At 67.4% G+C, this 14315-nt stretch overlaps 2 protein-coding genes across 3 annotated transcripts; one reads left to right on the forward strand and one right to left on the reverse strand.

The window, feature by feature from the left end:
• Window positions 1-1653: 1653 nt before the first annotated feature.
• LOC112667817 (USP6 N-terminal-like protein) lies at window positions 1654-6443 on the reverse strand. 2 transcript variants are annotated; one of them, XM_049099039.1, is made up of 6 exons: window positions 6299-6443; window positions 5395-5515; window positions 4335-4400; window positions 3718-3817; window positions 3295-3447; window positions 1654-3004 (listed from the first exon to the last, which is right to left on the reverse strand). In XM_049099039.1, the coding sequence occupies exons 3-6, from the start codon at window positions 4386-4388 to the stop codon at window positions 2607-2609; spliced, it is 705 nt and encodes a 234-aa protein (XP_048954996.1). In that variant the 5' UTR covers window positions 4389-4400; window positions 5395-5515; window positions 6299-6443; the 3' UTR covers window positions 1654-2606. The 2 variants fall into 2 exon arrangements, with proteins under 2 accessions (XP_048954996.1, XP_048954995.1); XM_049099038.1 differs by lacking the exon at window positions 6299-6443 and having other exon boundaries at window positions 5395-6287.
• Window positions 6444-8949: 2506 nt separating this feature from the next.
• On the forward strand, window positions 8950-13918 carry LOC112643879 (protein arginine N-methyltransferase 2-like). Its single transcript, XM_025421900.3, has 4 exons — window positions 8950-10469; window positions 11285-11421; window positions 12723-12894; window positions 13363-13918. Exons 2-4 carry the CDS (start codon window positions 11288-11290, stop codon window positions 13393-13395), a joined length of 339 nt encoding a protein of 112 aa, XP_025277685.1. The 5' UTR covers window positions 8950-10469; window positions 11285-11287; the 3' UTR covers window positions 13396-13918.
• Window positions 13919-14315: the final 397 nt, after the last annotated feature.

The raw sequence follows: 14315 nt of genomic DNA on the forward strand, positions 1-14315 counted from the left end.
TCACATCCTGAGCTGAAGGCAGATGCTCAACCACTGAGCCACCAGGTGTCCCCAGTGTTTGGTTTCAAATCTAGTTTATCTGATATGAGTCTTCCAGCTTTCTTTTGATATCCATTAGCATGATAGATGATTTTCCATCCCCTGGCTTTCAATCTTCTGGTGTCTATAGGTCTAAGGTGAGCGTCTTGTAGGCAGCATATACATGGCTCTGTTTTTTTGTTTTTTAAGATTTTATTTATGAGAGAGAGAGAGAGAGAGAGAGAGAGAATGAGAGAGGCAGAAACCTAGGCAGAGAGAGAAGCAGGCTCCCCAACAGGAGCCCGATATGAGACTCGATCCCAGACTCCAGGATCACACGGCTTGGATGCAGGGTGGAGGCTGAAGGAGAATGAGGAAGAACAAACTAGGGGGGAAACCAGAAGCTGACGGAGAGGAGGACAGATGTCCCTATCCGGAGCCCTCGCAGGGCCCGGGTGTCCTTTCCCAGGAGGGGCCCCCCTCTGTAGGGTGCTTCCCGCCGCCCCGTGCTCCCCGTCGCACCCGCAGGCACATCCCCAGGCCTCCAGCGCCTCTGCAGCCATGGTCTGGAGCGTCCTCCGTGTGTCCTACCGGGGACCCCAGCGTCGTGTCTGTAACCATCCGGCTGCTGTCTGACAACGATCGGGGGATTCTGACATTTGTTGGGTTTGGGGTGTGTGTGTGCCTGTCGCCGTGCCGCGATCTGATCCTTGGGCTGCGTCATCCTGACGCCGAAACGGTTGAAACACCATCATTTCTGGTGCTGGCGCTGGGCGGCTAGCTGGGTTCTCCTGGCCGACCCGGGCTCCCTCGTGCCGTGCGTCCCGCCGGAGGGTCAGCTGAGCTGGAAGGTCCGGCTCGGCCACATTCCCGTGGGTGGCAGTGGGTCCCCGCCGAGCGCCGGCCGCTTTTCTTCTCCCCGACGCCTCTCCAGCGGGGAGCCAGACCTCGGGGCCGCCGTGGGGGAGCTCCTGAGGAGCCGGCTGCCCATGGGGGGAGCCCTGGGGCTGCCTGTGTGTGGGAGTCGGGGTGGGGACGGGGCTGGGGTCCCTCGGTCCCCTGCGCTGCCTGCCCCCAGGCCGAGCCCCACGCTCACCCAGACCCTACTCTCTAGGGCATGCAGGGTGCCCTCCACACTCTGGTGTGAGAGATCCAGCAGCACCGGCTGTGCACGCTGAGCCTGCCCGGTGAGGGTGGCCCAGGTGTGAGAGCTGCAAGGGCCTGCTGTCCTGACGTCCCCTCCGGGGCCACGCTGACCGCCCCGTGGGCCCTCTGTGCCCCAGGGAGGGGAGGAAGCGCCCCGGAGCCTGGGCAGCCCAGGCCCCCTGGACAGAGGGGGCACAGACCTCCCAGGGCGCTTAGCACAGACCCTGGTGACCTGAGGCTCCCTGGCTGTCACTCTGTCCCAGGCCCGTCCTGGCCGCGGGCACAGGCTGAGTCGCAGTAGAGTCTGTGGGGTCCTGACCCTGGCATCTGGCCGCCCCTGGAAGGCATGTGGGGAGGTCAGCTGTGTGTGCCTGGCAGCGCCCCTGCAGGGGCTGGTCGGGGCCTGGGCGGTGCCCCCTCCTCCTCTCTGGGGGTGTCTCCACACCCCGTGCACAGAGCTCCGGGAGATGCAGAAACGAGCCGGCCATGCATTTTCACACAACACTTTATTGAACTTGCAACAGCAAACGGGCTCAGAGCCGAGGGTGTGCACCTTCCCCTGGGAGACCTTCCTGTCCTTAGAGGAAAGCGGGAATCCCACAGGGGTGTGGGTGCTGGAGTCCCCCACCTGGGAGCCTGTGCGGACTCGACTCCGGGTGGGGGCGCGTGTCCTGAGGTTGGGGCGTTGAGAGGCGGTTCTGGGGACAGCAGGGCTGACATGGACCTGCGGCCCATGGGCTCCTGTGCTGGGTCCCCGCAAGGCAGCTGGACCCTGGCCTCGGGCCCCCTGGGGCCAGGTGACTGACTGCTGGAGCCCCAGCACGTGGAGGAGCCTGCCTCCTGGTGTGGGTGCAGGTGGGGTCCACGGGCCTGCCCCTACTGCCCTCCCTGGGGTGTCCCGGGATCCCCAGGGCTGCCCTAGGTCAGCGACCTGGATCTGTGGGGCACGCCCAGGGCCCAGGAGGCCACATCCAGCTGAGAAAAGGCTCGCTCAGCCCGGGGCCAGAACCCAGGCCTGGCCAGGGCCCTGGGGCACTGGATCCCATTAGTCTTCGTGATGGGCCTGGGGTGGCTCGAGTCGCCCCTGCCCCCACAGAGCCCGGGGCCAGGCCAGCCCAGGTCCCTCTGAGTCAGGGGCTGGTGTCCTGTGAGGGGGGTGCCGCCCTCCAGGAGGGACAGTGAGACGAGGCAAGGCATGGTGACGGCGGGCAAGAGCCTCCGGGCCCCGCACTCACCACCATGCTCTGCCCCCGAGGCCCGCGAGCATCGAGCTGCCCCGTGGACGCAGAGGGCAGAGGGTCCCGGGCCTGTATGGGGCCTCGGGGCAGCGGGCTCAAGCCACCCTGGCTCTGCCTTGGCTGTGCCCGTCACTGCCCAGCGAGGGGCACAAGCTGCAGTGGCCGCGGGGCAGGAAGGGTGTCCTGGGCCCAACAGCGTCGTCCCTAGGGGGCTGGGGGGACACTGTGATGGGAGTCCCGGGGGTGCTCTAGGGCCTGGTCCGTCGCAGGGCATCTGGGGTGGCCCAGGCAGGTGCCGAATGGAAGGGGACCCCGTTTTTTGTCTTGAAGCCCACTATGTCTGGGGGCCGCCTGCCTGCACCGTCTTGATGCACTGGGACGGTGGGGAGTGAGCTCCATCGCTGGGGGGGGGGGGGGGGAGAGTTGGACAATGGCCTGGCCGGGAGGGGGTCCGGGCGGCTCAGGCTGGGTGGCTGGGCCCGGGGAGGCCGGCTCCTCCACCCTGGGCGGTGTCTCAGAGGCCAGAGAAGGGAGGAGAGGCCCGGGCGCGGGGGACACTCGCTCCAGGCCCAGGGGCCTCGTGGGGAACTCCTCAGGTCCCGCTGGAAAGAGGCCAACGGGGTCAGCGTCTCCAGCAGGCTGTGTGTCCCCCACTGGGGGCCCCGGGGGTCCTCACGGCTCCCGCGTGGCTCCCCGGCCTGACCCTGTGCTCAGCCCCCCACACTGGTGCCCAGGCCCTGCAGTGGGTGCCCGCCCACCCAGCCCTGGCCTGGGGTCCCCGAGGCTGGAGCAGAAGAGGAGAGCCCCAGAGATGAGGACGGGGGCCCCGGGGGCTCTGTCCCCTGTGGGCGGCCCCAGGCCGAGTCGGGAGGGGCCGGGGCCCTGAGCACACCTGGGGGGGACAGGTCCCACCGCATCCTCCGGAGCTGGGTCATGGAGGCCCGAAGGTGTCTGAGCACCGCCTCGTCCTCCAGGGCCCAGGGCTGGGCCAGAGAGTCCTGGAGGAACTCCCGGAGCCCTTCCAGGGGCAGCTTCAGGAGGCGCTCTGGGCGGTGGGCGAGAGTCAGACCCAGAGGGCCCCGCCCTGGGGCCCCCGGTGCCCCCGGGCCAGCGGCTGGGGTCCCGCTGTGCCCAGGAGCGCCGTGGGCAGTGCGCTGGCCGGGGAAGCCCCTGCCCACTGCTCTCTCAGGGAGCCCCGCTGCACCCGCCTGCCCCGCCGTCCCCCCGCCCCAGGTCTGGGTGCTGCTCAGAGCACAGGGTCACCGCCCCTGCCCACCCCCCCCCGGCACCCCTGGGCTCCCAGGGGCTCACTTACTCCTGTGCACCTTGAGGATGGTGTAGGCCCTGGCCGTGAGCACCCTCTCCCCATCGAGTACGTAGGCATCCCACAGGTTCAGGGTGAGCGAGAAGGGGGTCTAGGGGACAGTGGGGTGGGAGGAGTGGCCTGAGCAGGGCCCCTGGGGGGCTGGGCTGGGGCTAGGCTAGGCCTGCCATATGCCCCCCGGCTGCCTCCGAAGAGGCCCCACAGCACCCCCCCCACCCGTGCGTGCCCTCCTCCCAGGGAGATCAGGGCTCCCGGCCGCTCCGGGCTCCCACCCCAGCCAGCACCTCCCGCACCCCTGGGGGCACAGACTCTCCCGCACTTGACGACACCACGCCTCGAGAGGACCCCAGGCTGGCCGCCTGATGGGCCGAGGGCCCGTCCACACCCCGGGCTGACCCGGCCTCACCCGGGGGAGCTGAGGCAGAGACGGCCCGCCCCCCGGAACCTCGTCCAGGGACCCTCTGGGCTTCTCCAGGACGGGCTGGGCTGCGAGCCTCAGCCTCAGGGCCCCGGGGTTGGGCCTGGCTAGTCTGGAGGGTGGGGCTGAGCTGGGCCCTCCCCGGGGGCAGGGGGCAGGTCCGGGAGCGGGGGTCCTGGGGGGGCCTCACCCGGCTGAGGAAGCACTGCAGGAACCACTTTGGGGTGTAGATGCCAGTGGACATCTGCTCTTTGTCCTGGCGGAAGGGCAGGAGGTGCTCAGACCCCACGCCGCGGCCCCTGGAGCCAGGTGGACGCGCTCCCCACAGCCCAGCCCAGCCCCGAGGGGGAGGAACGTGACCCCAACTCTGGGCAGCTCGGAGGGCCGTGCCCCCCACCCCCTGCCCCGGGCTCCGGGGACGGGCCTTAGGAGCTCCCGCTCGCCATGTGCTTCCTCAGGTTGGGGAGAGCTCTTTGGAGGATGCGCCCTGATAAGCCTGGAACCTGAGGAGCTTCGGGAAGCCCGGGACGAAGCCTGAGAAGGCCTCAGGCCCCCACGGTCAGGGCCTCCTCCTGCACCAGGCGGGGTGGGGGGTGTCGGGGCAGGGGCCTCCCCCCACGCCCTGACCCCCGTGTGCCCACCGCCCTCGGAGCCCTGAATGGACCCGCTCTTCCCAGAGGGCAGGGCTGCCTCCTATGTGAGGGACGCGGGGCCCGGGGACCCTCGTCCTACAGAGACCCCGCGGGGCGTGGGCTGGGGGCTGAGGACCAGACCCAGCTGACCCAGCACCCTCTCTCCTGCAGGAGCCGCTGCAGGGACAGGCGGGTCCCCAGCCCCAAGGGGCAGCGGGTGCAGGCCACGGGGATGGTGATGGGCGTGCACGGCCCTCTGTGGGGCTTGGGAGTGAGGCTGAGGGCTTGCAGGGGGTTGAGACACTGCCCCCTGGGCCCCGTGTGGCCGGGCTGTGAGGGAGCCAGGGGAGCCTGGGGGGCAAGCAGGCAGCTGGGCGGGAGGTTGGGGGAGCAGCGGGAGTGCGAGCCTGGCCTGCAGACGGTGGGGCGGGTGGCCGTGGCTCCGGGACCCCGAGGCCACCGGGGAGGCGGGGCCCTTGCCCGTGGGGGGGCGTGCTGGGGGGTCCCCGCCTGCCCCCCCCCGGGGGTCCCCGCCTGCCCCCCCCCCCCCCCCGTGCAGCAGCCTGCAGGGAGGCCCTCCTGACTCCCCTCCCGCCCGGCAGCCCGGGGGGCCCCTACCGTGCATGGCGTGCCTGTCGTCCACCATCAGCTGGGCCAGCGCCCAGAAGGCGTCCTCCTCGGGCAGGAACATGAGGAGGATGGCCGTGATCTCGCGCATGCCCTGGCAGTAGCCCACCTCCTGCAAGAGCCAGAGCCCCACGGAGGGCGAGCGCCCTGAGGCCCCTCTGAACCCTCCCCACAGACGTCAGGCTCCCCCGGCTCCCTCACAGCCCGGGCTCCCGGAGGGGGCTCCCAGAGGGCAGGGGGGGATGCGGGGGCAGGTGAGGGCCACCCGGACCAGCTCGGGCGCCAGCACCCCGGGCCCCGCTACCGAGCCCTGCAGCCGCCGTGCCAGGGCCCCCGTCCTCAGACCAGCAGGAGGGGCCTCCGTGAGCTGTGCCAGGCTGCAGGGGACCCGCCAGGTCTGGAGACCCCTCGGAGGGCAGGTCGGGGGGAGGGGGGCTGACCGTGGCCCCTGGCAGGTCCCACGAGGGGAGCTGGGCCAGGACACCCCGCGGGCCGGGGAGCGTGTGAGCTGGGGTCCTCGGGGACCCTTCTGGAATGCGTGGTGGAAGGGGGCGGCCTCCTGGGCGCCTCGGCCTCCTGCCCTTCAGGGGAGTGGGAGCCTTCCCCGCCCGGGTTCTCCTCGGTAGTGCCGTCTGTCAGGGTCCAGACCCGAGCTCTAGGACGGCCGCGGTGCACGCGGGGGCCCCGGCCAGCCCCGGCCCTCGGGCACGCAGGCCCTGCCTCCCCTGGGAGGTCTGCACCCCGCCCCCTGCCCGTCCCAGAGGAGGAGAGACCCTCCCTGGCATCTCGGCATCTCGGGGCCATGGAGCTGGGGCCCCGACTGTGAGTCCCGCTGGTCACCAGCACTCAGGACAAGGCCGCCCGCGGGGCAGGAGGCAGGGGCAGGGACACTCACGGTGTCGTACACCGAGTAGGCCGCCAGCACAAGGAACAGGCTTGCTGCCTAGGAGGGGGGACAGCGGGGGGCTCTGCTCAGTCAGCCCCCACCCAGCGAGGCCACTGAGGTGCCGACACCCGCCCCGCAGGCCCCGCGGCCCGCAGGGCCCCTCCGTGGGGGCTGATCTCTGGGGTCAGGTCTGCGCACGGGGACAGGCGGCGACCTCACACGTGCAGCGTGCCGGGGGTTAAGTGCACCCTGGGGTGCCCAACGCCTCCAAGGAGCTCCCGCCGTGGGGTGTGCAGCTCCAGGCTCCCCCAGCACCGCCAGTGCCCGCAGCTCCCCCTGCACACCCCCTGGGAGCCAGCGCTCCCCCTGCCCCGGTCCCCACAGCCCCTGACCCCTCTCCTCCGCTGCCCTGGCCTGGCCCCGTGTCCCGGGAACGCCTCCAGCCCCACGTGGCCCCTGCCCCGAGCCCACGTAGCCGGGGCGTCCGTGGCCCTGAGCGCACCCTCAGGCCTTCCCAGGTGTCCCTGGGCTGGACTCTGTGGGGGGGACCCCGGGCCCGCCCATCCCAGAGCATCTCGGGGCTCCAGGTCTGAGCCGCCGTGAGAAGAGCAGGGAACGTCCGTCATGCAGGTGTGACCCCGATACAGGCTGCGAACCCCTGGGGTCACTATCTGAGCACGGGGGGTACGGGGTACGGCCCCCTCAGCACTGCCAGGAGCCGCCCGATGCCCCCCGCACAGCGGCCTGAGTCTGCACCCCGGCTCCGCGGCCCACAGCCTGGGCTGCTGAAGGCCGGCTCCCCCCGGGCCGGGGGTCACAGGTCAGCCTGACCGGGCCGCGCTCTGAGGGCCGCGGGGCCCCGGGGGGCAGCAGGTTCCCTGCAGGGAGGAGCACCAAGTTCTCGTGGGGAGACGGTCCAAGCTGCCCCCCGGGAAGCCCAGCCACCCTTGCCTGGTGGCTCCCCAGCCTCGCCCTTGGCGCCCCTGCAGGTCACCCCTGGGGTCCCGGGCTCCCACACACCCTGCCAGCTGCACACAGACGTAGCTGCACCCTCTGCTCCACCCACCTGCACCCCCCTGTCGGGGGCTCCTTGTCTTCCCCCCTCCCCACGGCCCCTGGGGACTCTACTGGACACCCGGGCTTCTGACGGGAGCAGGCCGTCCAGAGAACCCCAAGGTGGCCGGGGAGGCTGAGCATGTCCCACAGGGGGCAGCTGCACCGGGTCCTTGTGGGGGCGGGGGTGGGACCGATAGTGTAGGGGTGGGGGGACTGGGGGTGTGGGGGATGGTGTGGGGGGTGATGTAGGGGGATGGCGTGGGGGCGGTGGTTGAGGGGATGGGGTGGGGGGCTGCGGACACAGGGCACCCTCTTCTCTAAGGTGCACACGGAGACGTCTACAGATACAGGCGACCCCAGTCTGGGGTTTGCTGTGACCCCTGCCCCTGCCCCTGGGGCCCCGTGTGCTCAGCGCAGGGCCTGCCTGGACCGGAGCGGCATCTAGGGGGCGTCATGCTATGTGTGCTCACCAACTGCAAATTGTCTAAGATAAAATGCCCAGAATTCAGAAGTACATAAAGCACCGAGGGTGGGTGTCACCCTGACCTGTCCGACCCTCGTCGGGTCCATGTGTCCCGGTCCAGCCACGGCCATGCACCCTGGCCCCCAGGTCCCCTTCCTGCCCCCCACGCCCCCACCCCGGCCCCCTGCTCTTCACGGGGCCGCCCCTCACCCCCTTGGGGTTCAGCTCAGACAGTGACCCCTGGAGGCCCCGTCCTAGGGCCTCCCCATCCCCGAGACCCTGGGGGTGGGGGCACGGGGGTCATCCCCAGCACCCTACCACGTGGCAGTGTGTTGTTTGCTGCCGTTGCTCACCCGGCCTCGGAGACCCCGTGTCCCCTGCACAGAAGCCCCCGGGCCTCTCCCGGGCCCCCGAACCCCGCTGGCCCAGCAGCCTCACCCAACCCTGTAGCAGTCCCAGAACATGGTGTGACTGCGGAACGTGCGGTTGACGTCCAGGTCGATCTGCATGATGTCCCGGGAGGAGATCAGGGCCGCCTCCTCATTTCCTGTGGGGAGACCCCCGGAGGAGGAGCCGGCGTCAGGGACACAAACCCCGACCTGTCAGCAGCTGCCGTCCTGGGCAGGGAGCCCTGGGGCCACCATGGGAGTGTGTCCTGCAGGAACCTCCACCCTTCCCCTGGGAGGCCGGGGACGGCAGAAGTGCCCACTGTGCCCACGGGGCCTGCGTGAGGGCCTGTGCCCAGCTGTCATGGGCTGGGAGGGGACTGAGGGTCAGCCCGGGTGGGGAGGGGACTGAGGGTCAGCATTGGACAGGGAGGGGACATGGAGGATCAACCCGGGTGGGGAGGAGACATGGGGGGTCAGCCCGGGTGGGGAGGGGACACGGGGGTTCAGCCCGGGTGGGGAGGAGACATGGGGGGTCAGCCCGGGTGGGGAGGGGACACGGGGGTTCAGCCCGGGTGGGGAGGGCCATGGGGGGTCAGCCCTGGACAGGGAGGGGACATGGAGGATCAGCCTGGGTGGGGAGGGGACACGGGAGTTCAGCCCGGTGGGGAGGGGACATGGAGGGTCAGCCCTGGGGAGGGAGGGGACCGAGGGTCCACGGGGAGTGGACGGGCCCCACCTGGTATTTCCCGGCATTCCTGGCCTTAACCTGGTCGACGTTCAGCAATCACAGCCACACCTGTCTCCGCACCTGGGGCGGGACCCCCTTGTAGACCCGGCGTCGCAGCTGCGGGGAGGAAGGCAGTGCTGGTGAGAGGGGCCCAGGGCGGCCCCTTGGAGCCCAGGGAGCGCGAGGCATCTAGAAGGTTCCGGCTTCGGCTCCAGGGTGTCTGCGGGAGGCTGGGTCTCCCTGGAGCTGGGCTCCGTCCCCCACGAGGAGCAGGGACCGTGGCCCCGACCTGACACTCCCCCACCGCCGACCCCGGGCTCCCAGCAGACTCTCCCCAGGCAGGGGGCTCCCCCGAGGACGGGGCAGGAGGACACTGAGGGCGGCCCCCCAGCCCCGTCAGGACGGAGAGCCCTTGGGGGCACCCAGCGCCCCACCTTCTCGCTGGGGAGGTAGTGGTCCCATCACTTGATCATTTTTATCCATTTGTCCGCGCACCGGGTCTCCTGGCGGTTTCTGGAAGAGGACAAGCGGGGGCCGCAGGTGAGGCTCCAGCCATGGGAGGTGGGCGCTCGGGCCATGTCCAGTCCCCCACGGGACCCGGAGGAGCCAGGAAGGCACAGGGCTCCCCGCGGACCGCGGCTCTGGGTCTGGGGTGCGTTCCCGGCAGCCCGTGCAGCGCTGGGACGGGGGACTGGGGAGACGCCCAGGGATGTCCTGGGAGACGGGGTGCAGACAGCTGGCCCCAGCCCCCCCCACACACATCCTGCTCGGGGCCCAGGACGGGCTCTCACCTTGGCCTCGCGGGGGCTGGGGCCAGGTAGCTCCTTGTCCCTGGAAGGCAAGAGACACAGAGCCCTGGGCCCCGGCCCCACAACCACCCCCCACCCCCGCCTGCACCCAGGGGCAGCGCTCGGCAGTGCAGGTGACGGCGGCAGGACGCCCAGTGCAGGGCGGGGGCTGCCCCGATCGGCCCGTGGCCTGCAGTCCTGCAGCTTCAGAGCATTTCTTACGGAGCCTCCTAGACAGGGCCGTGTGTGCACATCTCACCGTCCTCACCCTGCTTGTGCCGTGAGATGACCAAGTGTCTACACAGTGACCCGGCGCTCGGCTCCCACGGACCTCCTGTCCACGTGTCGGGAGGGGGCCGTGGTGACCGGAGCCACGACGGTGGGGTGGGCCAGGCAGCCTGCGTGGGAAGGGTGTTGGTGTGTTCAGGCCCCACGAGGAGGGCGTAGGTGTGCTCGCACATGGCGCACGCTCAGCGGGCCGCCCCAGGGACCCCCGGCCCTGCCTTGGGGCCCTCGTGCCGCACATGGTGGCGTGGAATTCCTGCTCACGCTGGAGACAAAGCGGGTGCGTGTGTCAGAACCTGAGCTGTTGGTTCACGCCTCTGAGCAACTCCTTTGACTTTTTCCCTAGATGTTTAGCGATTAAGGAGTTTTTTTCGAAGCCCAAGTACAACCACATTTTGAAGCCAGAAGACTGTCTGAACCGTGCACCATCCTGCAGCTGGACACGAGAACCGTGCAGATCACTGACCTGGAGGTGAGAGCCCCGGAGGCTAAGTGGGCGGCGCACGTACCAGACTCTGTGCGAATAAACAGATTGAGGAACCTTGCCTTTGATTTTCCCTGAGTATTGTCTTTTTTATGCTCTGATTCTGTATTTTTACATTATTTTTTCACGGACCTCTTTAATATCATCAGTCATTTTTATATTTATGTTTAATATTTTCAGCATCTTGAGATTCTAATACATTATATCTAGTTTCTTCAAGGATTTCAAGTTAAAAATTTTTTTTCTAAGTTGTGCTACCGTGGATGACAAAATTCTTAATTCTCACTCTTACATTCCCCCTGTTGCCACGAGGTGGCGCGTGTGCATTCAGGAGGGTCTCATTTTAAGGGTGTGCTCGGAGGTGCAGAGCTTGGGAGCGGGTCCCTGGAACCCCCTGGAGCTCAGCCGGGAGCTAAGCTGTTGGCTCTGCACTTAGTTTCGCAGTATAGAGAGGCCCGGTTCTTTATGCCCAGAATCGAGAAGAAATAGGATTCCACTTAAATATGGGGCCAGAAAATGAGGCAAATGAGGCCCACGTTGCTTGAAACCTTTTCTGATTATCTGCAGCATGTGAATTTGTGCTGCCAGCTTTAGTAGTTCTTTCCCGAGGAGCAGGTTTGCTGTGTTTGGCGACACTAGCAAGTTGCATCCACAGTTACTGGACTAGACGTGGGGCCGGGCAGTGCAGCGGCATCTGAGCGGGGCTGGCGGGGACAGCTGCTAGTTCCTGCCCCGGAGCCCTCGCCGCCTGCTGTCACGCGCTCACGGGAGCCACGTCCCTTCCTTATCGTTTGCCTGAACAGACCATGAAAGGCGAGCTGCACTTTGAGATCAGGAAGGCCGGCACGCTGCATGGATTCACGGCCTGGTTCAGTGTCCGGTTCCAGAGCCTGGAGGAGGAGGAGCCGCAGCTGGTGCCAAGCACAGGCCCGTTTCACCCGTGAGTGTGCAGCACCCGCAGGGGCTCCGCTGCCCCGGGAGGAGCAGGTGCAGGTCCCCTGCCGCATTGCCGTCGGGGAGGCAGCAGCGTGTGCGGGCGGTGGGCGGGGGACCGGGACCGTGCCCCACCCGCCCCTGCCCTGGGCTGCCCTGCTTGCCCTCTGACCCCTGCATGAACGGGCGGAGCGCACTTTGCCTGCCTCAGTTGCCCTGGACGCTGCTTCAGCTTCCCATGGTCTAATACAAGCACAACCCATGGAATTGTAGGGGCTTTTAACTCCCCAAGACTTTCTTGAGGAAGGTCAGTGTTTCTTGAGACAATTTTTTTTTTAAAGATTTTATTTGAGGGAGAGAGTGGGCAAGAGAGCACATGAGCAGAGGGCGGGGGCAAGGGAGGGAGAGGCAGATGCCCCGCTGAGCAGGGAGCCCGATGCGGGACTCGATCCCAGGCCCTGGGGTCATCCGTGAGCCGAAGGCAGACGCTCCCCCGACTGAGCCCCCAGCCGCCCCTGGGACACTTCTGTGCAGTAACATCTTGACGCTGCTCGCTGCTCGGGCGTGCCGGGCGCTGCGGTCTGCCTCGGAGCTGGACCCAGCAGCCCGGTGCAGCGCTGCCTTCATGGGGCCTCCGTGGGCCTGCGCGGTAGTGCCCGGGCCGGGGCGGGCAGCCGCGCTGCTCGGGTCAACACTGGCTGCAGCAGGGGTCCTCGGGGCCTCGTGTCCGTCCGCACCACAGGAGCCAGGCTGTTGGCCGGAGCGTCCGTGGAGGTGGCGGGGCCAGGCCTTCGGCCACCCTTCCCGGTCCCGGCACACAGATGCCAGCTGTCGCCAGTCGAGGGCAGGAACTCAGGCCCCGGGGTCGTGCGCCCACACACGGTGGGGTGGGGCAGGCAGGTGCCGAGCCCGGGCAGCGCTCTGGGACTGGGGACAGGGGCCCTCACAGTGCCTGGGGTTGGAGGGACGTGAGGGCTGAGCGTGACCCCGAGGTCATGGAGCCGTGTCCTCAGAGCCTGCAGAACCCGGAGAGCGCGGAGCATGACCGTTGGTCCCAGATGTCGCACTTGCCACACCCCTTCCAGCCCGACTCCCAGGGGCAGTGGCCTTCCTGCGCTGCGGAAACTAGAACTCGGCGTTGGCAGCCTAGGGACTGGGCAGGGACGCCCATGCTAGAGCCACGTGGTCGCTGGGCTGCGGCCCAGTCCCTGGCGCCCACAGAGGCCTCGTGTGGGCCTGGTGCGTCTGCCCCGCGGGGGAGCCTGGGGGTCCGCCCCACAGAGGTGACGCGTGCCTCGTGTCTTGCAGAACCACCCACTGGAAGCAGGTGCTGTTTATGATGGACGAGCCCGTGTCCGTGCTCTCGGGAGATGTGATCACAGGCTCGGTTGTGCTGCAGAGAAACCCCGTGTGGAGGAGGCACATGTCCGTGGCGCTCAGCTGGTCCGTCACTTCCACACAAGACCCCACATCGCAGAAAGTATGGCTCGTGCTGCAGGGCGGGTGCTGGGCGCTGGTGCTGGGAGACGGGTGTGGCAGTCGCGGTGCCACGGCCTCGGCCTCGCGCGCCTGCGCTGCTTTCTCACCCTCCTCACGGGAAGTGGGTGCTGTTATTGGTAGAACAGGAAACGGGGGCAGGAAGGTGAGTCTGAGGGCAGGGGCCCAGCCCAGGGCCACCCTTCCCGTGTCCAGGAGGCCCCGGTGGAGAGCGGGCCGGGCCGCCGTTCCCACACCTGGTGCAGGACGGCAGAGGGGACGCGACGGTTCTCCTCTGGTCTCCTACCTGTTTTGTGCCAATTTTATGTCAAAGTCTTAATGTTGGTCATTAAGAAAACTTCTCCTCCTGGAAGTTGCTCTTGGGTGTGATCCTGAGTCGTCATCAGGAGGTGCTGCGTGTGAGTCCCACTCAAGTGGTTTATTATGACTGATTTGCTTTGTCTGTTTTCAGGTTGGAGAGAAGGTCTTTCCCATCTGGAGATGATGGTGAAGTTGTGGGAGGCAGGTGCTGCAGGAACGAGCCCGGGCGGAGATGCGCTTGGATGTGAGCCCCCGTTCCTGTGGCCCGTGAGCTCCCCTGCCCGGCGGCGGGACACCCGTGTGCGTGTGCGCTCCCTTCCTCGGGGCCTCCACAGGCGCCGCGTGGGGCTCGGCTGGGACCCCTCACCCCTGTCACTGCCCGTGTCTGTGCTCTAGAAGTAGGCTATGTCCCCAGGTGTCCACAGTCTGGCTCGTGGCCGAGTCGGTGGCACCGTGTCCCTAAGCTAGGTCTAGACCTCAACTCGTAGGGCACACGCGCATCAACCTCGTACTCCTGTGAAAGTGGCTGTTCACGCATCATGTGTCATGGTGTCCTTGCTGCCTGGGTCCCTCCCTGTCGTGCGAAGGTGGGTGCCCCAAAGCCGTGCAGGGCCTGGAGGCGGCGATGCATGTGACGGGACTCTGCATGGATAGTACAGTCGTAGAGATGTCTTCCACGTAAATTATGTGTTGGCGCATAGCACATACTCAATAAATGTTTTTAAAGAAATGAGTGTTGGCGTGTATCCCGTTTCCGTGCGCGTGTGCTGTGTCGGCAAGCGTGGGATCGTACCGCGTGTGCTGCTTTGTAGCCTTTCTCACCTGGTGTGAAGGAACGTCCCTGCCTGTAGGTCCAGGTCTACGTCTTTTGGTGTGTATTGTTTTGATTTTTAGTTGACTTTACATTGCAATATGAATGGTATACCCCAACCGCGTGAGTGACGGGTGTGCAGGTGTGCATCTCCTGTAACAAGCACTCGAGCGAGACCTCGGACGCAGTGACTCCGAGGGTGGTGCCCCCGGTGACGCGCAGCTTCCTGGGGCCGGTGGGCCACACAGGCCGCTTCTGGAGCCCGAAGCTTGTGCCGCCCACACTCCTGGGCT

Source organism: Canis lupus, chromosome 21 (genome assembly GCF_003254725.2).
Source record: "Canis lupus dingo isolate Sandy chromosome 21, ASM325472v2, whole genome shotgun sequence".
Lineage (NCBI taxonomy): Eukaryota > Metazoa > Chordata > Mammalia > Carnivora > Canidae > Canis > Canis lupus.

Bases quoted from the DNA above. Each gene is read 5' to 3' on its own strand.
- LOC112667817 (XM_049099039.1), bottom strand. From the start codon at position 4,388: ATGTCCACTGGCATCTACACCCCAAAGTGGTTCCTGCAGTGCTTCCTC. The intron at 3,818-4,334 runs GTGAGGCCCCCC...ACTGTCCCCTAG, and splicing joins TGCAGTGCTTCCTCAGCCGG to ACCCCCTTCTCGCTCACCCT. The intron at 3,448-3,717 runs GTAAGTGAGCCC...CCCACCGCCCAG, and splicing joins CATCCTCAAGGTGCACAGGA to AGCGCCTCCTGAAGCTGCCC.
- LOC112643879 (XM_025421900.3), top strand. From the start codon at position 11,288: ATGAAAGGCGAGCTGCACTTTGAGATCAGGAAGGCCGGCACGCTGCAT. The intron at 11,422-12,722 runs GTGAGTGTGCAG...CGTGTCTTGCAG, and splicing joins AGCACAGGCCCGTTTCACCC to AACCACCCACTGGAAGCAGG. The intron at 12,895-13,362 runs GTATGGCTCGTG...GTCTGTTTTCAG, and splicing joins AAGACCCCACATCGCAGAAA to GTTGGAGAGAAGGTCTTTCC.